The sequence below is a fragment of the Camelus bactrianus genome, chromosome 5 (genome assembly GCF_048773025.1).
Source record: "Camelus bactrianus isolate YW-2024 breed Bactrian camel chromosome 5, ASM4877302v1, whole genome shotgun sequence".
NCBI lineage: Eukaryota > Metazoa > Chordata > Mammalia > Artiodactyla > Camelidae > Camelus > Camelus bactrianus.
The window spans coordinates 12,570,121-12,594,325 of NC_133543.1; the positions used below are offsets into that span (position 1 = coordinate 12,570,121).

The 24,205-nt window shown below is 40.9% G+C and overlaps 1 protein-coding gene across 5 annotated transcripts in view; it reads left to right on the forward strand.

Moving 5' to 3' along the window:
• The window catches only part of IWS1 (interacts with SUPT6H, CTD assembly factor 1), a 39,477-nt gene that overhangs the window by 10,948 nt on the left and 4,324 nt on the right, over positions 1 to 24,205 (forward strand). The window contains exons 3-14 of one of the 5 annotated variants that reach the window (XR_006724629.2): positions 3,457 to 4,528; positions 5,605 to 5,797; positions 6,360 to 6,417; positions 8,562 to 8,659; positions 9,838 to 9,988; positions 11,195 to 11,277; positions 12,296 to 12,425; positions 13,319 to 13,436; positions 20,219 to 20,344; positions 20,963 to 21,019; positions 23,419 to 23,530; positions 23,975 to 24,001. Coding sequence is in view for 3 of the 5 variants with exons in the window: in XM_010954502.3 (XP_010952804.1) it covers positions 3,457 to 4,528; positions 5,605 to 5,797; positions 6,360 to 6,417; positions 8,562 to 8,659; positions 9,838 to 9,988; positions 11,195 to 11,277; positions 12,296 to 12,425; positions 13,319 to 13,436; positions 20,219 to 20,330; positions 20,963 to 21,019; positions 23,419 to 23,530; positions 23,975 to 24,103 (2,313 nt within the window). In the remaining 2 variants the exon portion in view is untranslated. Of the gene's footprint in view, positions 1 to 3,456; positions 4,529 to 5,604; positions 5,798 to 6,359; positions 6,418 to 8,561; positions 8,660 to 9,837; positions 9,989 to 11,194; positions 11,278 to 12,295; positions 12,426 to 13,318; positions 13,437 to 20,218; positions 20,345 to 20,962; positions 21,020 to 23,418; positions 23,531 to 23,974; positions 24,131 to 24,205 lie in introns of those variants that run through there. The other 4 variants (XM_010954502.3, XR_006724628.2, XM_010954495.3 and 1 more) reach the window with 4 other exon arrangements.

Sequence of the window (24,205 nt, forward strand, 5' to 3'; positions counted from 1 at the left end):
GCATCATTAGGAACTCTTAAGCTTTGTGCAGAAATTTTCTTTTTCTAGTACTCATCAGGAGTGCTTTTGTTTTTGACTGATTCTAAAATCAACTAGCTTTTGACAAAGGAACTCTGGTATATAGCTTCATCTTATTATGTGTATGCTTGCTGTAAAACTGGAGTTTCTCCAAGTCAGAGCCTTGTGGCACTGCAGAAACTACACTGGATTAGCAGCATTGTGTAATGAAAACTGGGTTTCTCAGATTCTTATGCTGTTGATGTGTATTGACAAACTCTAAGATGAGAATTTCAGATATAGCTTTTGGAACTAAGGTCCAGTGAAGTGTGTTTCTGAAAACGTGCCTATAGATATTTCCTCAAGGAATTTACTGTGTGACTTGGTGCTAAATGTTTTACCAATTTATGATAAAAGGTTAGTATACAAGTTCAACAGTTTTGAGTTTAGCTCTTTGAATGGATAAGGAAGAAGCAGGTGTCTTCCTTAGTTGAGTTGTTTGGTTCTTTACAAGGACTTCTATTTGACATTCATATACTACTTTGAAATTTACAAATTGATGTCTGTTCTGTGGGAGTTTCATTATTTACTTCGCAATTTTAAAATGTTCATTATCTCTGTGTGTATGTATTGTGACTGGTGCTGGTCCATCAGGAAGGAGTGTGTTGCTGCTTATGTGCTGAGATAAATGACCAGATCACTCATTATCTGTCACCAGTAGTTAGTTTTAACTACAAGGTGAATGATTGGAAGAGGGAGGTGTGAGGTATTACTCTTTTCCCAAATCCTATGATGTCTTCACCTAAGTGCATTCTCTAACTTGAATCTGTCGCCCGGTACTTTCTTCCTGCTGTGATTTCCTACTTTTTTCCCACTATGCCAGGTTTTTATGAAAAAATTGATGGGAATTCATAAGTTTCACCATCATCATATGTAACATCCTTGCTATGGTTGCTTGTTTTGGAATGCATACACCATGTGTTAGCAAATCTAGGGTAGAGTGTAGCAGATAAGTTTTGGAATCACTGCCAAGGTCATGGTATCTCTCCTTCCTTTGCAAGAGGCTCTCAGTGCTAATCCTCTGCTCTGACTGTAACCCACTGAGCCTTGGAGTCAAGACATCCTCTATTGCCATGACCAGTTAGATCTTGTCTCCTGGGGATTTAAAATTTAGTTCCTGGGCACTGAAATTCAGTGTGCTGAGAGCTGAGTCATGTTACTGATTGTGCTCTAGTGAAAGGTCCTTTACATTTCCTTTTCTAAGCTGTCTGAGCTGCATGGGTTCCTGCCTTAGAGGCTTTAGCCATTCATTGCACTTTCATTCTGGAAAGATTGTTCTTTTTTTCCTGGAACTAACATGAGATGATTTCTGTTGTTGGCAACTAGAATAAAATCGAGTCACACACGAGCATGTCGTTAGAGAGTTGTGTCATGAGTGTGCCATGGAAAACATCCCAAAAGCTGGCTACAGTTTTCCTTTTTGCCTCCTGCTCTAGTTGCCTTTAGGTTTAGTAGCTGCATGGTTCGCCTTCTGTCCCCAGTAATGTAGTTAACATCTTAATAACTCAGTTATCACAAACTAATTGCAAATACCTGTTATCTACCCACCTTTCATAGCTCAGTCTCATATAGACCACTTTCTGTCGGCTCTTAGCTTATCATTCTTACCTTCATTATTAAGAGTGCATAGTACACTGTATTGTGATGTGTTTGGCTCATTAGACAGTAGTTCCTTAAGTTCAGGACTGAGATGTGTTAAGCCTTGATTCCTAGCACCTTGCACACAGTACACATTAAACAAATACTTGAGTTAACTATTCCTTGCTTTAAATTATTCTTATTAACTGCTTTATTATTCATTCAACAAACTCTTACTGTGAATTTTTTATGTACCAGCCACCATTCTGTGCTCTGAAGCGTAGAATGTGCCTTCTCAGTGAAAAAAAGAGACCCCCAAAATGCTTGCCTTCTTAGAGCTTACGTTCTAGACAGTTAATTTTCCCATCTGTAGTCTTTTAAAATATAAAAGAATTAAATTATGACGTATGGCCAAAAGTAAGCTATTAGCAATATGTGGAGTATGGTACTGTATCACAAGATTCTGTGTTATTTCTCTTGTCCTAATATGCCATTTAATAGATAAATGCCAGTTTAATTGGGATAATAGGATTTATGACTAATGAGGAATCCAGTGCTATGCTGTGATAAAGAAAAATACCTTTGGGAAATTTGAAAAGTTTATGATTTTAGAAAGTTTCCTGAATATGTTATATTTGAATGAATATGTATCGCAGTTACTGTTACTTATGAACTCTGTGCTGTCAAGATGGCAGTAAAATATGGAAGGGAAAAACCCTGAAACTTTTATAAGCTTATTTTGTAATTTTTTGTACTTTTTTTTTGACGTTGTAGACACAGCATACTTAATCTTCATTAAATGAGCCTGCAGCAAATCAGAGTATGGGTTTTGTGAAAACATTTTCACGCCATTTATCTTGTCACCGTATTTTCCTCCTAATTATTTCGTTGCATGATATGGTGGGCATGTACTTTGCTCCTTGAAAATTGATCTGTGGTAAGCTCAGGTAATGTCAATCATATATTCTAAAGAGAAATGTTTGGCTCAGTACATTTTTAAAGAGGAAAACTCAAACACAGAAGTATCTTCACTTTTTAAAGCCAATAATTTCTACGTGACTGAAAGTTCAGATACTACAAGGGAAACAACTTCTGACATTCTGGTTATTAGTATTTGGGAATGTTTAGTTTTGTGTATTTCTCTCTGCATTTTGAAAAACATAGCTATAATATGCTTATATATTGGTACCCTTAGAGTTTTCAGATTATTTCACATAACATTCTATGTTAGTATATAGATTGATCAGTGTTTTCTGTAAAACTAAAACTTTTGTGCCAGGGTTGCTGGGTGCATGACCATACTGCTCAGTCTGAGCCTCAGTTTTCTTATCATGAAAACTCCCGTTGGGAAGAGTAGACTGCCAGGGAAGCCTAGTTCTTTCCCTTAAAATGGTTCTTGCCTTATAAAACCCAGGGAGGCTCCTTTTTAAAAGAACTTGAGTACATGTTTGCTTGTATTTATTTGAAAAATATATTTAAGAGCTAGAGTTATATGAGAAAGTTAGGGATTTTGTTGTAATTGTCTTTTAATCCAGCTCTTCAAAATATAGGTGTGCTGTGTAGTAATCTGGGGTGCACATGCTTTACAGTTTTGGTGAAGACGGATTATCTTTCCCCCGTTTTGGGGGCTAGACCATGTTAGCCATTTCACAGATAAATGGCCTCCCTTAAAGTGGGGCATTTCTGTATAGGTATAGGACCAGAATTCTGCATTTAAGTATGTATATTCCTATGTTTTAAAGAAATAGTTGAAATTTTTTGCCATTTCTACTGCCAAACTTGTTTTGCACTTTTCCAGTGTTTTCTCCCTTGTTGTTTCAGAATGAACCTAGTGATCGAGAAGATGGCCTCAACAAAAGACATCCTGCGACAGACTCGGAGAACGAGGAGCCGTCCAACCTCAACGCCAGTGACTCAGAAAGTGAGGAGCTCCAGAGGCAGAAGGACAGTGACTCCGAGTCTGAAGAGCACGCAGAGCCACCTGTGAGTGATTCTGAAAACGGGGGCCCCAGTCGCCATGGGAGCGACTCCGAGAGCGAGGAGACCCGGAAGCTACCGGCCAGTGACTCTGAAAACGAGCAACTTCTTAACGGGCACGCAAGTGACTCTGAAAATGAAGACGTTACAAAGCACGCTGCCAGCGACTCGGAGGGTGATGAGCTCCCAAAGAGTCCCGCCAGTGACTCGGAAACAGAGGACGTGCTAAAACCTCAAGTTAGTGACTCTGAGAGTGAGGAGCCTCCAAGGCACCAGGCCAGCGACTCTGAAAATGAGGAGCTTCCCAAACCCCGGATCAGTGATTCGGAAAGTGAGGAGCTTCCCAAACCCCGGGTCAGTGACTCCGAGAGTGAGGAACCTCAGAGGACTCAGGCCAGTGACTCTGAAAACGAGGAGCTTCCCAAGCCCCGGGTCAGTGACTCCGAGAGTGAGGATCCGCCGAGGCACCAGGCCAGCGACTCGGAAAACGAGGAGCTTCCCAAACCCCGAGTCAGTGATTCAGAAAGTGAGGACCCCCCGAGGAACCAGGCCAGTGATTCTGAAAATGAGGAACTTCCCAAACCCCAAGTCAGTGACTCTGAGAGCGAGGGGCCCCAGAAGGGTCCTGCCAGCGATTCAGAAACCGAGGATGCCTCCAGACACAAAGCAAAGCCGGGCTCTGACGAGGACAGTGATGGGGAGAACAAGGGGGAGGATGCGGAAACGCAGAACGTGTCCTCTCTCTCAGACGTGCGTGTGGACCGGAAACGGCTCAGCAGTTCTGACAGCGAGGAGGAGGGACCTAAAAGGCCCAAAATCGACAGTGATGAGGAGGAGGAAAAAGAGGGGGAGGAGGAGAAAGTAGCAAAGCGAAAAGCCGCTGTGCTTTCCGACAGTGAAGATGAGGAAAAAGCATGTAAGGAATTGTTGGGGCTGTGTATCCAGAGCTCTGCTTACTGTCTAAGCTGATGGCGGGAAGCGGTATTTCCTTTTCTGGACTGTCAGATCTGTATTCTCATTCAGGTTTGCGTTCTGAAATACCACCAGGATACTGGTTTTCCTTTGGCTGATCTTAATATTAGATGTCCTTTGAGTTGTTCTAACAGCACGTGTTAAATTCTGGCGGCCCCAAGGTGACAAACCAGACTGAGTTGCAGTGGCAGCGTGAAAAACTTCATGGGGTTTTGCTGTTAGTTTGGGTGGTTTTTTGTTTTTGTTTTTTTATTTGTTCATTTGCTGGAAAGGATACTGTTTCAAAGAAATGTTTACATGAAAACCCAGCTGTACCGAGACTTAGCTTTGGGTCTTTGACAGCTGAAGCCCTCCATCCCATCCAGTGACTGAGCCCCCACGGGTACCTGTCTTCCTCTGTTCAACTTTTGTTGAATGTCCAAATTCAAGGCAGTTTGTGAGGGGCTCTGTTTAGAGACTCCATGTCTCTGCAGAGGATTCCAGTCTTTACTACTTGATTACTTTTTTGTGAAATATTTTTTTTTGGAAAAGCTGTAGCTCCTTAGAACCCAACAATTGTTACAGGAGAAGGAGAGAGAGGACCACTGTGCTGGTTACCGAGGGAGTTGAGAAGGCCAGGATGATCAGAGCTGGACGGTTGAGGAAGATGGGCATTCCACAGGAGAACATCCTTTTCAGGCCTTTTCAGTTCTGCTAACACCAGGCAGCTTAAAGGGGTCCTAATCCCACACCTCAGTTTAGCCTTACTTTCTCTGTTCCCCAAGAGGACAGGTAGCTATCGATACCCGCTTTTATGTTGATGATTTATTCTTGATCTTTTGGCCACTTTTTCCTAAACAATAGCAGGTAATTGTAAGATGACTCTGAATGAATCTTTTAGTTTAGGTTTTGTTCTTGTTTTGTTTTAATTCTAAACTGTGTGTCAGGAGGCCTTTGATTTCTGCCTTAAAGCACCTGCTGTACTGACCGATACAGTTACTAGGGTGGAATTAGACTAATGATAATTTTCTTTTTCACCAGCAGCAAAGAAGAGTCGAGTTGTCTCTGATGCAGATGACTCTGACAGTGATGTTATATCCGACAAGTCAGGAAAAAGAGAGAAGGCAATAGCCTCTGACAGTGAAGAAGAAGCAGGGAAAGAAGAGCTGTCTGACAAGAAAAATGAAGAGAAGGACCTGTTTGGGAGTGACAGTGAGTCAGGGAATGAGGAAGAGTAAGTGCCAGCATAACGTGAACGTCCAAGGGTTCGGGGAAGGGGGTCCAGAGGGGTTTGTCTTTCAAGTTTTGTAAACTTGCGTTAAAATTCCGTGCTGCTGTGTAGTAACAGCATACCCCGCCTAATCGCATGACTTTGAGGGATTCGGGATTTTAGTTACTGAACGGTCGCCTCACACTTCAACATGGGTGAATCTCAAATATGTTATCTCCAAGAAGTAGAGAGGACATGTCTGGTGTCACTAGGGTGAAGGTCAAGAACAGGTGAAGCTGATCTGTGATGATGGAGATCAGAGTGGTGGTCGCCTGCAGGATGTTGGTGTGGGGGACTGACTAGAAAGGGCCACAAGGGGATTTTCTGGGGAGAGGGAATTGTTCTATGTCTTGATTAGGGTAACGAGTACATGAATGTGTACTTTCATCAAAACCCATTGAAATGGACACTTGAGATCTGCACCTTTCACTGTATGTAAATTATACCCTGTTGGAAAATGACTTACGGTTCCTTTGCAAATGAGAAGAAAGTAAATGACAGTTTTTTATGTTTCATTCTTTTCTAGAAATCTTATTGCAGACATATTTGGAGAATCTGGTGATGAAGAGGAAGAAGAATTTACAGTAAGTATATGGTGGAAGTATTTCCTCATTGGCTGTGCCTGTTTGTTTTTGTGGCAGTGGGTCTCTAATAGGTTATTCCAATAAGTAGAAATAAACAGCTCTGATGTAGCCACTAGAAAACGCTGAAGCAGAGGGATTCAGAAGGTGGAATAAGCGAGTCTACAAAGGCTTAAAGGAGAGTAACAGACAAAATTGAGTTAAGGGGAGGCAGGAACACATTAAGAGACAGTGAAAGGCGCTTCTGTGCTGAAGAGAGAGGCTGGGGAAGTTGTGGGACTTCGAATTATAGCAACGCGGGCGAAGTAATCTGGACCAACCCTCCTGCTAAGGACAACTGCAGAAGCTGGACAGAATGTTTGAAAAATCTGCTCGTCATTGTATGAACAAGATAACAAAGAATTACTAAGCCAAAAACCAGCCAAAGGTAGAAACCTTAAAAGGTAAGCTCAGCGTTTAGAACTGCTTTTTCTGGGATGGTCACCTATTTACGCTGAGAGGCTGGATGTAGTTTTGATTGCCTCAAGGCTCGAGAGACAAAAGCTGGAGGTCAGGGACCCTGAGAACCTCTGGACTGGGATTCCTGGGATTAAGGGTGAACTGAAAGTTCAAATAGCCTTCACTCAGCTTTGAGGCCAGCTTTGAGTCCTCTAGCAACGTGGAGAACCTCAGTCTCAGAAATTTGATTGTAATGATTCTTACCCCATTGATTAGGTCTCAGGGACCTGGCACATGCAAACAGCATTCCTTTCGGGACAAAAGTAATAACATCATCGTTGCGGGGAGGCGATAGCTCAAGTGGTAGATCACATGCTTAGCATACACAGGGTCCTGGGTTCAGTCCCCAATACCTCCTCTGAAAATAAATAAACCTAATTACCTCTCCCTGCCAAAATAAAAATAATTAAATAATACAATGGTAAACAAAATATTTAAAAAAAACACAAAACATCGCCACCCAGAAATTTAAAGAGAGAATGAAGAAGATGTATTTAGAATTTAATTCAAGATGGTAGAAAGACAAAGTAAACCTATAGAAAAGAAGAATTAATTCAACAAATATTTGAGAGCCTGTGTGTCAGAGATAGTTTGGACATTGCCCTTATGTGGCTTATACTCAGTTAAGCAACATCTTTCAAGAATAGGATGTGTTTCTCTAGTGTGGAGAGTGACATTAACTTGGTTGTACGTTCGGTTCAGTGAGATAAACAATACACTAGGTGAACCATTAGGAAGACTTTTCTAGGTATAAGACAAAAGTTAGAAACTATAAAGAAAAGACTGACCATTTCAATTACACAAAAAATACTATGCCTGGAAAGCATTACCTTAAAATCAAACTGTACAGGTATGAGGACTGTGCCGTGCCTGTCACGTGGCAAGGGCCAATTTCCCTAATTTTTAAGGACATTTTCCATGCTAATAAGACAAAGATGCAACAGGAAAATGGGCATGAAATGTTAAGAGTTCACAGAGAAATAGTAACAGATGGCTTTTAAACATGAAAGACGCCCAGCCTTACTCATAATAGGAGAATGCAAAGAGAGCTACAGAGATGCCTTTTGATTTTCAGTCCAGAGATTGCAAATACCAGTGCTTGATAGCCAGCTAGAGTAGCAAGACGGTGGGGGGAGCCTGGTGCATTTGTGCATGGCTGGAAGGAGAGTTAATTGGTATAACCTCTATAGAAGACAGATACACAGCCCTAAATGTCAGTAGGGAAACGTATAAATTATGGTTGCAGTTTTATGGTGAAATTGTCTAAAGCCTTAAAAAAAAAAATGAAGCTACATTATGCTGATATGAATTGGTCTCCAGATTCTGTTGTTAAATGTGGAAAGTGCAGAACAGTGTCCTGTATTCAGTGTGTATAGTATGATATCTTTTGTATAATAGAAGGGTGTTATATAAATATATGGGTGTAGAAATGCTTCTATAAATTTAGGCTGTTTCTGGAAGGACACAAACTAACAACACTGATGGCTGGAGTGGAGGGTGGCTTTTTTGCTATATATATCTTTTGATTTCTACTTAATTTGTGTTCTTTATGAATGTATTACTTTAAAAGTGCAAAAGATTAAGTGCAGTCACAGAAGAGAATCTATAATGAGATTGTAATAACTCTGGCTAACTTACCCTGCCCTTAGGGTTTTAACCAGGAAGATTTGGAAGAAGAAAAAAGTGAAACACAGATAAAAGAAGCAGAAGATTCAGATTCTGATGATAACATTAAGAGAGGAAAACAGTAAGTTTGTTTTATTTTATTTTTTAAGGGTTTTATTAAAGAGACCTTTAAAAATGAAGGTAGAGACCACCAAACTTTGTTTTCTCTTATTTGGGTTCTTGATGAAGTACAGGAAAGACTCTTCCATTTTTTCCCTCCCTTCTGCTTCTCTGTGTACAGTGCTGACCAGAAATCATTAGCTGTTGTGATTTTTCTTTCATTTGCCCTGTAATCAGCTATCTGAATTTGTGGAGCCATGTGGTGCCAGAGTTTTCATTTATATCTCATCAAGTAGATTCTTCTGAAGATAACCTAATAAAAACTTTTTTGGGGAAGAAAGAAAGCTGATTTGGTGCTCCCAGGACGGGGGAAGTTTTAGATACAAAATGTTAATTGATTGTATTTCATGTACTTTTGTTGAGATGGTTTGACTCTATTCAGAAAAATCTGGTGTCTTAAAATCTGCCACACATAGGATGATTTGTTTGTTGCTGTTTATAGTTGTAAAGACGATGCTTTAAAAAATAGTTTCCTTCTTAATTCCTAGTGACATGCAAGAATTAAGCCGAGTGAGTTTGACGATACCTTTGGAAGTTAACGTAAATAAATTATATTTTCTAACTTACATGGCAGTGGCAGACAGCATGTTAGTTGCCTCATTAAATATACAGATTCAGGGGGAGGCTGTAAGCTCTTAGCAGGTTTGTAGATTTCCATCTTTGTCTCAGTTACATCATGTTTTGAGAATTACACTTCTTACCACTGAAAAAACAGCAGTTTTTCTTTTTTCTGCATTTGCTATAAAAGACAAAAATATTCAAATGATTGAACACCAACTCTGTTCCCCCACATAAGGCAGTGCAACTAAAGCTGAACCGTGGAGTGGCAGGCAGTGTTCCCTGAATGAGAACTTGAGGTTTGAAATGTTCATTCCCGGGCTGATAACATGCAAGTGTGGACACAATTTATGAAAAGTTTAGGGCCAGTAGTATTTAATGTATAACAGTTGGGGTCGTGCAAAAGCTGAGCATAAAATCTATGACCACACGTTTTTGCAAAAGCAATTTAAAAAGTCCATTCACTTTGAAAGTGCACTTCAACGAATTAGAATTAGGAAAGTGGGTGGTTCTTCACTGTGACAAAAGGGAGTGTATTTAAAAGGGCATTTGTATTTCACTTGATTTTGTGCTGCTGCTTAGCATGGACTTCCTGTCGGACTTTGAGATGATGCTGCAGCGGAAAAAGAGCATGAGTGGCAAGCGTAGGCGTAACCGCGATGGGGGCACTTTTATCAGTGACGCGGACGACGTCGTGAGTGCCATGATCGTCAAGATGAATGAAGCGGCCGAGGTGAGATGGGGCTCCACTGCCTTGTCTTCTCCCACGGAATTGGTCATGGGGATTGTTTAAACTTAATCTTTGTTTGGACTACAGTAAGGTTACTTTGTTTTTTTATAATAATATTTACTGTTCTAAATTTTAAGCATAGAAGTACTTTCAATTTTTCAGCCATGTGCTTAGGGAAAAGGTGAAAAGACTAAGTATTAAGTAAAATGAGCCCTTTTAGCTGAGTGGCTTTGCTCGTTTTTTAGGGGGTGATTTTGCTCTCAGGTTTGGCTGGTTTACAACAAAGTGATGTTTTTTCACATATAAAAATTATAAACTCATGTACATTATGTTATATTCTCATGTGTCATTCTGATCAAGAGATTGCATTTAACTCATTGCATTTTAAAATTGTCAAATGGTTAAAAATTTGGCTAAGTATTATGTTTAAAAACAAGTCCTGATCTTTTAGAGACACTTGTTGAAGTATTCATGAATCCAGTGATAACATGTCTAGGATTTGTTCCAGAATAATTCAAGGGTGAAGGGAAAAGTAGCTAGAGAGATGGCTAAAATAAGACTAGTCCTGTGTGTTTAATTGTAGAAATGTATAAGACAGGAGTGTTATTATTTTGTTTTCTATCTTGACAGAATTTAAATTTTTTTATAATTAAAAAAGTAGGGAAAAAATACCCAAGCAAATACTAAAACCCTAATAACATATTCTGTTATCTTTCTTACAAGCCTCATAGCTGGAAAATTATTCCTGACGTTAACCAAATTTTTCCATGTATAATATGCACCTTGACTGAATTCTTTGAAAACTCAACAGTTATGCCAGTGTTTTAAATTAAAATTGTTCCACTTGTCGGGTGGGTATAGCTCAGTGGTAGAGTGTGTGCTTAGCATGCACAAGGTCCTGGGTTCAATCCCCGGTACCTCCATTAAAAAAAATGAAAGAAAAAAGCTTAATTACCTCTCCCACCCCCAAAAAATTGTTCCACTTGATTTATAGTTGTTAAAACTAATTCTAATAGTTTTGTGGGTTTGGGCGCTACAAAAAGAATCTATTCTTTATTTAGCTATTCTTTCCTCAAGGAAAAATTGAAGATTCTTAGAGAAATTGCTGCTTTATTATATTTAAAATATATTGTCGTTATAATTCACTATTAACAATTGCTTTTTTTTTCTTTTCTTTTCTTTTTTTTAAATCTTTTTCTTCCTGGGTAGGAAGACAGACAGTTGAATAATCAAAAAAAGCCAGCACTGAAAAAATTAACATTATTACCTACTGTGGTCATGCACCTTAAGAAGTAAGTATTCTGTTTTCTTGGGAAAGTGCTTTCCTTTTAATGGAATAATATCAAAACTGTGTACTGGCGTTCTGGAGATGTTAAAGAATGATTGCCTTCTGTTAATTCGCAGAAAAGTAATGATGAATAGAATTTCCTTAATTATGTTACTTCCAAATTTTTCTTAAACTTTGATGCCTGATGCAAATAACAAATAGCAAATTGATATTAATGGGAAGAAAAAACCTTGAAAACCACTAATTTTGTTCTTTATGGATTGTTTAGAGTGTGGTAAAATCACATCATTTTCCCAATGTGATTGAGACAGAATGAATCCTAGGAGACTAGTTGAAGCACGTATTGTACAAGGCTCGTGTGTCCTGTTGCATCACAGATTGTGTCAGTGGTGCCTCTGCAGGATCTTTCATTGCTTTGCTCCCATTCCTGAGCGACTTTGACTTCTTGAACCTAGCCGTGGCCTACTTTTGATGGCTGAGGAAATGCGTTAGTACGCCAACGAGCCAACCACGTGGTCTAGGACTTTCTACTAGAAAATTGCTGCCTGTGTCCCAGCAGACAGAGTTATCTGTGCCAGATTTCAAATATATGTCATGGGATTCTCCCAGGTGTCCTGCAAAGAGTAGCACAGTTCTGGATCCTCTATCACTTGAAAGAGTTTGAAGGCCACTATTCTCAAAGATTAAACGTTTTTGTTGTTATAATAATTAGAGCTCATTCTTACTGTTTGTACCATTTGTAACAGCATTAGCCTACCTTGTATAATTTGGGGTTTGGGGTTTTTTTTGGTCTTCAGCAAATCATCTTTGCCTTATCAAATTTGCTTCTTGAAAACAGGAACTAAATTTCATACTGCTATTGAAATCTGTGAATAGGTGCTCAGTAAATGATGTATATGAGAAGCTTTTTAAAAGCAAGTTTTGGAAACGTCACTAAATATGTAAGAAAATCCAAAGGAAGCTACAGTAGAACCAACATTCATAGACTTGACTTTTTTTTTTCCCAATTATTATTGTTACAGGCAGGACCTTAAAGAAACATTTATTGACAGTGGTGTGATGTCTGCCATCAAAGAGTGGCTCTCGCCTCTGCCAGACAGGAGTTTGCCAGCACTAAAGATTCGAGAAGAGCTGTTGAAGATTCTGCAAGAGGTTAGAGGGAGATAATCTGACTTGTTTGCTCGTCATTAACTATCTAATGTGGCTTGTGTTACCGTAACCTCTGTATTTTTTCCATATATTCTTTATGTTGTAGTCTGTCAGAAGAGGAGCTTTATTAGGTATGTTTATTAGGAATATACCAGATAAAATGGGCATCAAAGGAAGGCCTTTTAAAACTTCATGTGACTGTAGTATTGAAGGAAAGAGGTCTTGGGGTAGCTGTGGTTTATCTGAGAAGGGTAGTGTGAAGTAGACGTGCTCTAGGAGGCACTCGAAGGAGAAGGAGCACCAACTTCACCGTCAGATAAATTTGCATTTGAATCTTGACCTGGGCCACCTTTATGTGGCTTTGACACCTTGGGCAAGCTGTTTAACTTCTGAAGGAATTCCCGAAGTACCTTTTATATGCTAGGTGTTTTTTATTTTTTTTTTAATGTATATGTGTATATAAAATGTTCATTTATTCCTCACAACAAACTTGCAAGGTAGATGTATTGTCTCCATTTTACAGATGAGGAAATTAAGACCCAGGGAAGTTAAATGACTTGTCCAAGGTCACATAGCTAGCAGCTGGCTGTGCTTGGGTTCAGATTTTGGTCTGTTTTCTTCAGAGGCCTGTGCTGACACTTTAAACCAGTAACCTCCAAGGATGCTCAGTTTACAGTTTCTCACATTGTTTTACTTCAACTCAGTGGTGGTACTGAGCTTTCAACTCCTGATGCAAACACAAAGTACCTTTGTGTTCAGTGTGTGTAGGTCCTGAAAATGAAACTTTTTTGTTATTTGTTCTGTTGTGAATGAACCAGGTCCTGGGGGCCCTCTAGAGTAGACTGGCAGAGCGACAGCTTCTGAGTGATTAATATGTGTGTGTTTCTGTTCCCCAGCTACCGAGTGTGAGCCAGGAGACCCTGAAGCACAGCGGGATTGGACGAGCAGTGATGTATCTGTACAAGCACCCCAAGGAGTCCCGGTCCAACAAGGACATGGCGGGAAAGTTAATCAGTATGTACCTTTTGCTTTTGTTCATGTTTGTATAGAGAGACACCATATTTTTACCAGTATTCATTTAAAATGAGTCAATGAAATAAAATAGAAAAAATTTTGATAACTTCTTATAGGTACCCAGCTTTTTCCCCTTAGACTCAAAAAGCTTCTCAGTATATTTAAGTGTGCTATCTAGTATTAAATACAGCGGGTAAAGTCATGCATTTTCTAATCATGGATCAAGTGCCTATAGTGGGGGATTAGGATGCGGGCCTTACAGTCAGCCATGCCCGTTTTCAAATCCTGGACTCGCCACCTACCTTACTGCATATCCTTGGGCTAGTGATTTAAGTTCTAAGTTTTGGGTCCTTCCTCTATAAAACAGAATTATGTGTTTCGTTTGGGTGGTTGTAAAGATTAAACAAGAAGATAAAGTATGGTGCGTAAAACTTGGTAAGCCCTCAGGAAGTGTTAGGCTGCCGTCGCTGCTGCTTGTGTAATGGTCTTCAGAACCTTTTGTGTCTTATGATTTAATGATTCTGGAAAAAGCCAGAGGAGTTACTGTCTGTGAGTAGTACACGTGTCCCCATCATCCTCCTTAACTCTGCCTGTGCTTCATGTTGGAAAGGAATTTTTAAACTTCAAGGCTGGATCAAAGAAGTATTTCTGTATCTGAATACAGTACAGTAGTTATTTTTCTGTTGAATTTTTAAGATTATCAAGAGCTTTTAGAGAAATTTACATTTTTCCCCATAAACTAGAGCAGTATTACATCTTTGGTCCTGTTAATAATCTGTAGTTTACTGCCTGTTAAGTAATAAACTTTTGATGCTTCAATGCAGTGGTTCTTGACCTTTTTGCCCTAGACTGAGAGAGGCAGACTGTTCCCACTGGTGCCCATGACTCACTGTGAGAGATTCTAAATCCAGGGTTGGGGACAACGGGTCAGTTTTTAAAGAGATAAAGCCCCCATGAGTCTCCTTGCTTCCTTAGTTTAACACCTGTGTTCTGTCTGTAGTGATCCTTTCTTATTTTGATAATGTATACAGCACAACAGTAAGCTACGTTATGTTTCGTAACTAAAAGATTAGTGGGCACCCCTGAACTTTTACTGACCAAACAGTGCACCTGTAGTACTTTTTTGTGTGTTCACCTTAGCAGCTTTCTTAGACTCAGTGAAGTACAGACCTATGCCTGCACTATCAAAATGTAGTTTTTAAAGATTTAGACCATTTTGACAACTAAGTAATAAGGGAGCTTGTTTTTGGTTAGAGTAAGAAAGTAGAAGAATTTTAAGATTTTCTGTTTTCATTGTTTGCAAATGATGCAGCCAACAATGGGTTAATATCCAAAATGTACAGACAGTTCATCTAACTCAGTTTCAAAAAAAAAAAAACCCAATCAGAAAATAGGCAGAAGACCTAAATAGACATTTTTCCAAAGAAGACATACATATGGTCAACAGGCACATGAAAAGATGCTCAACATCGCTGATTATTAGAGAAATGCAAATCAAAACCACAACAAAGTATCACCTTATACCAGTCAGAATGACTGTTGTCAAAAAGTCTGCAAGTAATAAATACTGGAGAGGGTGTGGAGAAAAGTGAATTCTACACTGTTGGGAATGTAAACTGGTGCAGCCACTGTGGAAAACAGTATGGAGGTTCTTTAAAAACTAAAAATAAACTTACCGTATGATCCAGTAATTCCACTACAGAAAAAAAAAAAAACAAAACTCTAAATTGAAAAGGTGTATGACCCCAGTGTTCATAGCAGCATTATTTACAATAACCAAGATGTGGAAGCAACCCAAGTGCCCATCAACATACAATTGGCTTAAGAAGTTGTGGTATATGTATACAATGGCCTATTACTCAGCTATGGGAAAGAATGAGGAAGGGCTTCAAGAATGTGGAATAGAAAGTCACAGAACTCCTCCTCTCCCACGAGTACATCAAAAATACATCTACATGTGGGACAGTTCTCACAGAATCCCTACTGAACTTTGGCAGATGATCTTGTACAATTGGACAAACCTGGTAGGATAAAAAAAAGAAAAAGGAAATTGGGACAGGACCTGTCCCCCAAGGAGGGAGTGGCAAAGGAGGAAAAGTTCCCTCACCCTGGAGAGCCCCCTCTCCAGTGGGGATGTGAACTGGGACAGAAGAGAATTTCAGAGGCTCGGAGGAGAAAGCAGACAGAACAGAGAGAAACCAGCACAGAGGGTCCATGTGATCCGTAGCCTGAGACTTGAGCTGGCTGGTGCAGGCCGGGACTGGGTGCTGGGGGTCGGGCTTCAGAGGACAGACCCTGGAAAAAGCCTGAGGCTGACTGCGCACAGGGGTCTGGAGTGTGGTGTGGGCAGAAGCTGTGAGCGTGTGCGTAACACCCGGGTTCACCATAGAAATCTCCACTGCTGGCGCACGTGGAGAGAGGGGTGCGGTGCAGCTGGCCATAGCAGCCTCCTCTGCTATCCCAGAGGGTGTTGCTGCGCCACCCCATTGTTAATGTGTTCCCTTGAGAAGAGAGTTGGATCCAGACATAGTAGTCTTCTCAGCTTGCTCTGGAGGGGCACAGTCGCAGGTGGGCAGCTCCCAGGCAGAGGCAGAGCTGTCAGCTGAAACCTGGACCCATTCCCAGGGGTAACGTGATTTCACAGGTGTGGCTGAAATTTTAGTCGAGCTCCAAGTGGCTGTGGCAGATTTACTCCACTGGTGCCTTTCTAAACTCAGCATGTGGAACATCTGAGCAGAATACTGGTGCACAGTAGGGGCAAGTCTGGCATTGATAGCAGGCATGTGTATGTGGAGGTGTGGGTGGGGCCTGGGTTGACCCTGTTGCCCATGGTGGATCCAGATGCATGACTACACGTGCACTATAGCAGGTCCTGGTACCTGACATCAGTGGATCTGAACTGGTGACTTTGAGCACAGAGTCTAAGGGATACCAGGGCAGGTTCCCAGCCAAGGTAGGACAAGGGCAGCTTTAACAAAGTAAACTTTGTAAGCCCGTATGAGTGACAGGTGACACCACAGAGGGTGCTTCCCAGTGGACATCTCCAGAGGAATGCTTAGAGACTCCTCTCCCAGCAGAAGTGCCCCGGTCCTGCCTACCTCATGTCGCAACTTAGAAATGGATCTTGGGGCCTCCAACAACAGGGGAGCAGACCTGGCCCCTTTCAGGGTCGTAACAATGACAGAGCAAAAAGGAGAACGCACTCAACATCCTGTGCAGCCTGTGGTCACCACACCCCCAGTCACATCCCAATCATGGGGATAACAGCCAGCACACACAGAGGAAACATGTGGCAGCCACCCACACTAAAACAGCTCTCACGGCAAAATTATGAGACATGCATGGTCTACACAGGGACGCTCCCATGTAAAAACAGCTCTTCAAGACCACTGTGATGCCTCAATTCACAGAGTCAGAAATGTAAGTAAAGTGAAAAAGCAGAGGAACCACTACCAATGAAAAGAACAAGAGAAATCCCCTGAAAGAAAGAACATTGACATTGACCTCTACAGTTTGCCAGAACTTGAGTTCAAAGAGGAGATGGTAAAAGCACTGAAGGAAATGAGAGGCTATCAATAGAAATAAAGACTATTATAAAAAGGAAATAGAAACTATAAAGAGGAGCCAGTTAAAATCAGAAAACTCAACTTCTGAGATAAAACCCAAGCTAAAGGCAGTCAATAGCAGACTAAATAATTCAGAAGAATGAACACGTGATTTTGAAGACAGAATAACAGAAATCACCCAATCAGAACAGCAGACAGAAAAGCAAATGAAAACTAAAGAAAGCAATATAAGAGACCTATGGAGTAATACAAAGCATGCCAATCTACACATAGTAGGAGTCCCAGAAGGAGAAGAAAGAGAAAAGGGGACTGAAATGTATTTGAAGAAATCATGACTGAAAACTTCACAAACTTAAAGAAGCAAACCAGATACCCAAGTACAGGAAGCACAGAGTCCCAAATAAGATGAACCCAAACAGACCTATACCAATACATATTATAATTAAGATGGTCAAAGTTTAAAAAAGATTCTAAAGGAAGCAAGAGAAAAACAGAGTTAGTTACAAGGGAACCCCCATAAAGCTATCAGCTGATTTCTCTACAGAAACATTGGTGGTCAGAAGGGAGTGGCAAGATATAGTCAAAGTTCTGAATAAGAAAAATCTGCAACCTAGGATACACTACCCAGCAAGACTAGCATTTAGAAGAAGGCAAGATAAAGGATTTCTCAGGCAAGCAAAAACTAAATGCAATGATACTAAACCTATCCTAAAAGAAGTATAGAAAGATCTCTAAATTGAAAAGAAGCAGGAATCTATATAAAAAAGAAAAATCACAATTAGAAATGCAATAACTATGGTGAACAACAAAAGAATAAACATGAAGATGTAAAAGAGAGCATCAGAATCATAAAATGTGGGTGAGGGGAGCAAGAAATACAGATTTTTTTTTCATTCTTTTTAGGATGTGTTTGAGCCTACATGATTACCAGTCTAAAGCAAATAGATAAAGTAATGGAAAAACAGGGTAACAACAAATCAAAAGCATGCAATAGTCACAAAAACTAAAAAAAGAAATCAAGCCAATACAAAAGAAAATGATCAAACTGCAGAAGGAAAAACCAAAAGAAAAATAAAGGAACAAAGAAGGAATACAAAATCAACTGGAAAACAAGGTTTAAAATGGCAATAAACGTATCTATCAATAATTACTATAAATGTCAGTGGACTAAAAGCTCCAATCAAAAGACACAGAAGCAGATTGGATCATAAAATGAGCCTACAATGCTGCATACAGGAGACCCACTTTAGGGAGAAGGACACACATAGATTGAAAGTGAGGGGATGGAAAAAGATATTTCATGCAAATGGAAATGACAAGAAAGCGGGAGTAGCAATACTCATCAGACAAAATAGACTTTAAAACAAAGACCATGAAGAAAAATAAAGAACACTATATAATGATCAAAAGGGCAATACAAGATGAAGAATTACACTCGTTAACATGTATGCTCCCAGTATAGGAGCACCTAAATACATAAAACAAATACTAACAGATGTAAAGGGAGAAATTGATGGGAATGCAATAATAGTAGGAGACTTTCACACCCCACTAACATCATTGGACAGGTCTTCCAGACAGAAAATAAGGCAATGGAGATACTAAATGACACAATAGAACAGTTAGACTTGATTGATATTTTCAGGACATTACCATCCCCAAAAAACCAATATACATTCTTTTCAAGTGCATATGGAACATTGTCTAGGATAGACCACATACTCGGACACAAAACAAGCCTCAACAAATTTAAGAGGATAGAAATTATCTCGAATATCTTTCCTGACCACAGTGGCTGAAACTGGAAATCAACCACAGAAAGAAAAATGAGGAAGAATTGACTGCATGGAGACTAAACAACATGCTACTGGGAAACCAGTGGTAAATGATGAAATCAAAGAAATTTTAAAAAATACCTTGAGACAAATGACAATGAAAATACAGCCACACAAAATCTATGGGATGCAGCAAAAGCAGTCCTAAGAGGGAAGTTCATAGCAGTACAGGCCTTCGTCAGAAAACAAGAACAATCTCAAATAAACAACTTAACCTACCACCTAAAAGAATTAGGAACAAACGCAGCGTAAAGTTAGCAAAAGGAAAGATAAAATAAAGATCAGGGAGGAAGCAAATAAAATAGAGATTTTAAAAACACAAAAAATCAATCAAACCAAGAGCTGGTTTTTTGAGAGAGTAAAAAGAGTGAAAAATTGCCATTTGCAGCCACATGGATGGACCTAAAGAATATTATGCTTACTGAGATAATTCAGGCAGAAAGACAAGTACTATATGATATCACCTATATGTGGAGTCTGAAAAATAATACAAATGAATCTTTATACAAAACAAACAGACTCACAGTCATAGGAAACAAACTTATGGCTACTGTAGGGGAGAGGAAGGGGGAAAGGAACAAATTAGTGTGAGATTAACAGACACAAAATAGTGTACATGAAATAGTTAACCAACAAGGATTACTGTATAGCACTGGAAATTATACCCAGTATCTTATAATAACCTATAATGGAATATAATCTGTCAAAACATGAATCTTTTATGTTGTACACCTGAAACTAACACAATATTACATATCAGCTATACTTCAATTAAAAAAAAAGATTCTCTGATTTCAGGAGAGTAAATTTAGAAATGAGACAAATAACAGCTGGTTGATGACTATCAGAGTCAGATGTTACTTTCTTTAAACCTCTGTGGTGGCTACAGGTTTAAATGATCTTTTTTTTTTTTAATTAAAATATAATGTTTATAATGTGTCAATTTCTGGTGTACAGCATGCAACCTAAATGTCCATTGACAGATGACTGGATAAAGAAGTTATGGTATAGTCATACAATGGAATACTACTCAGCCATAAAAAATAATACAGTGATGCCATTTGCAGCAACATGGATGGACCTAGAGAATGTCCTTCTAAGTGAAGTCAGCCAGAAAGAGAAAGAAAAATATCATATGATATCACTCATATGTGGAATCTAAACGATCTTTTTATACTGAACGTTCTGAATCAGCTGGAGCATGTTGTGATGCTGGTGTTATGCTGTGTTGATCCTACAGAGGGTCCTGAAACAGTGGTATCTTTAAGGAAAGAATATTTTAAATGCCTAAAATATGACATTACCCTCAGGTGTGATTATTTCAAGGAATGGTGGTAGAAATGCTACTGTATGGACTAAATAATTATTTTCTTTGTTATAGATGAATGGTCTCGGCCTATATTTGGTCTTACCTCAAACTACAAAGGAATGACAAGAGAGGAGAGGGAGCAAAGAGACCTAGAGCAGATGCCTCAGCGGCGAAGGATGAGCAGGTATGAGGGAACAGGTATGAGTAAGTGCAGTGAATATTGTTGCCGTAACTCTGGGTGGCTTTTTTTGTTGGTGGTGGCTTTTTTGTTTGTTTTTGTTTTATTTGTTTGTTTGGGGGGTTTTTGGTAAATAAGATCATTAAGAAACCTGCAGGATTTTGTCTTTCCTCTCAGCCTGGTGTGTCTTGTAGTTCGGGTACAGTAAAGGTGCACCGCCCTCCCCACCAGGCTTTCGGGCAGGGTCTGGCCTCTGCCACCGCTCTGGAGGTGGTTGTGTTGTTCCAGCCACCTGCCCGAAAACCTTTCTCTTTCTCAGTCCCATTTTCAAATTCTCAAGAGGAAAAAAAAAGTTACTGGTTCAGTTTGTGTCTGTAAACTGGGTGCAGTTACATCCGGGACAGCAGGGTCATTAGTTGCAAATACGGGGGGAGCTGCTCACCGGTGCTCGGTGAGACCTGGTGCGCAGGTGACCCCTGGGTAAGTAGTACTTTCTACTCCCAGTAAGTACGGGGTTAGGGATCACTTTCCCTGCTCCAGTGTAATTGTGGTCTAAGTTGGATATTCCACTTTGCTCTGTCTTTCTTAGTTAAAAGGTTCTAACATTCCTAGTATCTCATCAATTGCTTTTTTCCCAGCACTGGTGGTCAGACACCCCGAAGAGATCTGGAAAAGGTGCTGACAGGAGAGGAAAAGTAAGATTTTTGTATTGATTTTTTTTTTAGACAAAGTAGCGAATGTTCTGCTTGCTGCTAATTTAAGAAAAATAGCAAATTCAATGATGCTGTGTTCACATTGGCAGGGGATGATTTTCAGAGTGACATCCGTTGACTATCCACATGGTATTGGGTGCTCTGCAGGATGTAAAGAGATTGAGATATAGTCCACTCAGTAAAAATTTTGTTGCTGCTTGCTCTGTACTAGACTGTCTGTTAAGCTCTGGAAATCCTGAATCAAACTAAAAATAGTCCATTCTCCCAGAAAGTCTTGAGAAGGGTTCTGTAATAAGGGGAGAGATTAAGCACAGATGTGTGCAAGGCCTGTTTTAGGGACGGCAGGTAGACTGGAGTGGCCAGGTGGCGGTGTGTTGCCTGAGATGATGGAAGGTGAAATTGGAAGTGCAGGTGTTACCAGATTTTGAAGTGCTTTAAATCAGGATGGGGACTTTTCACTTCTCTTTGTGATTTCCTAGAAAGCTTTGAGCATGGACACGAAGTCATCAGATTCTATTGGGAATACTGATATGGTGTAGGGTGGGTCGCAGGGCAGAGGGACTGAAGGCAGGGACACAGTTAAACTGAGACTGTAATGGAGAAGCAGCTGAGTGAGGGGACCAAGCAGGACAGAATGGCCAGGAGTGAGTGGCTCACTGGGTGAAGATTCCAACCAGAATTTTAACTTAAGTAACTGAGATGGTGGTATTACCAGTCACTAAGATGGAGAGGAGGAATAGATTTGAGGACAAAGGTGACTTCTGTTTGGAGCATATTAAATACAAGATGCCTAGTGAGATAGTCCTATAAATATCATGAATCTAGAACTTGGAATTTGGGCTTGAGACAGAGACTTGAAAGTTATCTCCATAGACAAGGTTTTGAATCAAGGAGGTACAGAGTTAAGTTAAACTGAACAGCTTTGAAAAGGGGTGTAGCTAGAGTAGCCAGTGAGCAGATGTGGTCCTGCACGTTGGAGGGGAACCTGGAGGAGGCGGCATTGCTGGGGGGAGAGGCAGTGGTGCAGGGGGTGCCGCCCAGGGGTCTGCGCAGTGTGAGCCGGCATCAGGCAGCACCCGGACTGCAGAAGGAGAGCGAGAAATGAGCTGGAGGGAGCAAGTGTCGTGTGCTTACGGGGAGGTTTACTGATGAGACGGACAGTGGCTTCAGAGGGAAAGTAAAAGTTCTGGGAAATTTTCTAGTCAGTTAATCTGTTCATGTATTTGAAAGTTACAGAAGCTTGATGTTAAGAATAGAGTAAACCAAACAAGGAAATAGAAAAAATTTAGAAATTTTTAGTCTCCTCTTCCTCTCCACCCCGCCAGACGCACACACACACACTGGAAACCACCCAGATATCCTTCAGCAGGTGAATGGTTAAACAGACTGTAGTTTATTCATACCACAGAATACTGCTCAGCCACTGATAGGAACAAAATACTGACACATGTGCCAACTTGGGTGGATCCTCGGGCATTAAGCTGAGTGGATAAAGCCAGTCTAAAGGTTACATGGTGTATTGTTCCCTTTATATGACATTCTTAAAATGCCGAAATTACAGAAATGAATAGGTTCGTGGTCACCAGAGCTAGGGACTGGGGCACACGTGGTAGGGAGGTGGACGTGTTTATAAAAGGGGAACGGGAGGGGTGGGGTCCTGGGGTGGATGCCCGAACCTGCACACGCAATCAGATTGCATAGAACTAAGTGCACCCACCCACCCACAGACACCCACAGATAGACCCGTGCAAGTAAAACTAGGGAAATGTAAATAAAGCTCGATGGATTATATTAACGTCAATATCTTGGCTATGATACTGTTTTGTAGTTTTGCATGTTGTTGCCTTTGGGAGAGACACTGGATCTCTCTGTATTAATTCTCACAACTGCATGCTAATTGTAATTTTCTTGAATTTTTTTAAAAAAGCAAGAAACAGATAAAGGAATTACTGAATGCATTAAGTGTGCAAAACCATGTAAGCTGCTTGATGGGCATACTCAGTTTGGGGGTCATTTTGATTACCTGGTTTGTTACCTCACAAATGACCACGTGGGCAACTCCATTAGACCAGAGAAATTGAGATTCACAGTCCTGGTGGAGGAACCAGCCTTAGAAGGGAGGGAGCCGTGGTGATTCCTGAAGCCAAGGAGAGGTGACAGGGAATCCTGAATGTGCAGAGGAAGGAGGCTTTGGGAGCAAGCTCGAGGAGTTCATAACGGCAGTAGGAGCGATGCTGGGGCCAGCTAAGACGGACGGCTGGAGGGCATAGGGGCAACCGTGGGAGAGCAGAGGGGGCTGAAACAGACCTGCAGCTGGATGGGATGGGCCCCCCTCCCCGTTCTTGTCTGCATAAGCAGCGCGCTCCTCTTCCCCTTCGCAGGGCTCTTCGCCCTGGAGATCCTGGATTCTGTGCCCGCGCGAGGGTCCCCATGCCCTCAAACAAGGACTACGTGGTCAGGCCCAAGTGGAACGTGGAAATGGAGTCGTCCAGGGTAAGCGAGCAGGGGCACGGCAGGGCGGGTCTCAAGCGTGAGGCGCTGCTGGGTCTTTCCTCTCCTGTTTTATAGCCCTTAACACTCTTCGGGCTTGTCTGATGTAAGGAGAGCTGTTTTCTGGTCTCCTGTCCGGCCAGAGCAGTTACTGCTGATGAGCTTTCACTTCAGACTAAAAGCAGCAAGTTGGGAAGTTTCTTTTTATTGATCCCTGTATTTCAACTGAATCTGGACGCCTGGAGTGTTCTGGTCCAGTCATTATTTTTCAAGCCCTGAGAAACAACTCGCCTGCTTCTGCCGCCTGCCCCTCTGGTTCTTCACGTTTTAAGTAATTCTGTTGTGAGTGTGCAGACGCGTCCTCTGCCATCACTGTGAATACTGTTGGTGATCCTCATTGCTTGTCAGTAATCTGTTTTTATTCTTCATTCAAACTACTCTTTCTAGCCTGGTATTCTTAAAAAGGGCCTAAGCCGATTGGAAAAGCATAAGAGGCGATTTGCAGAACAGAAACGACTCAGCAAAGTGCACCGTGCTGTCAAGTTCAGCATCGAAGGCAACAGGATGCCCCTGTAGGCCTGGCCCTACCAGAGCATCCGGGAGGTATCCCCAGGGAAGCATGCTCTGCGCATGGGCTTGAGTTGTCCGCAGCCAGAGACAGGGCAAGAGTGTGTGCTG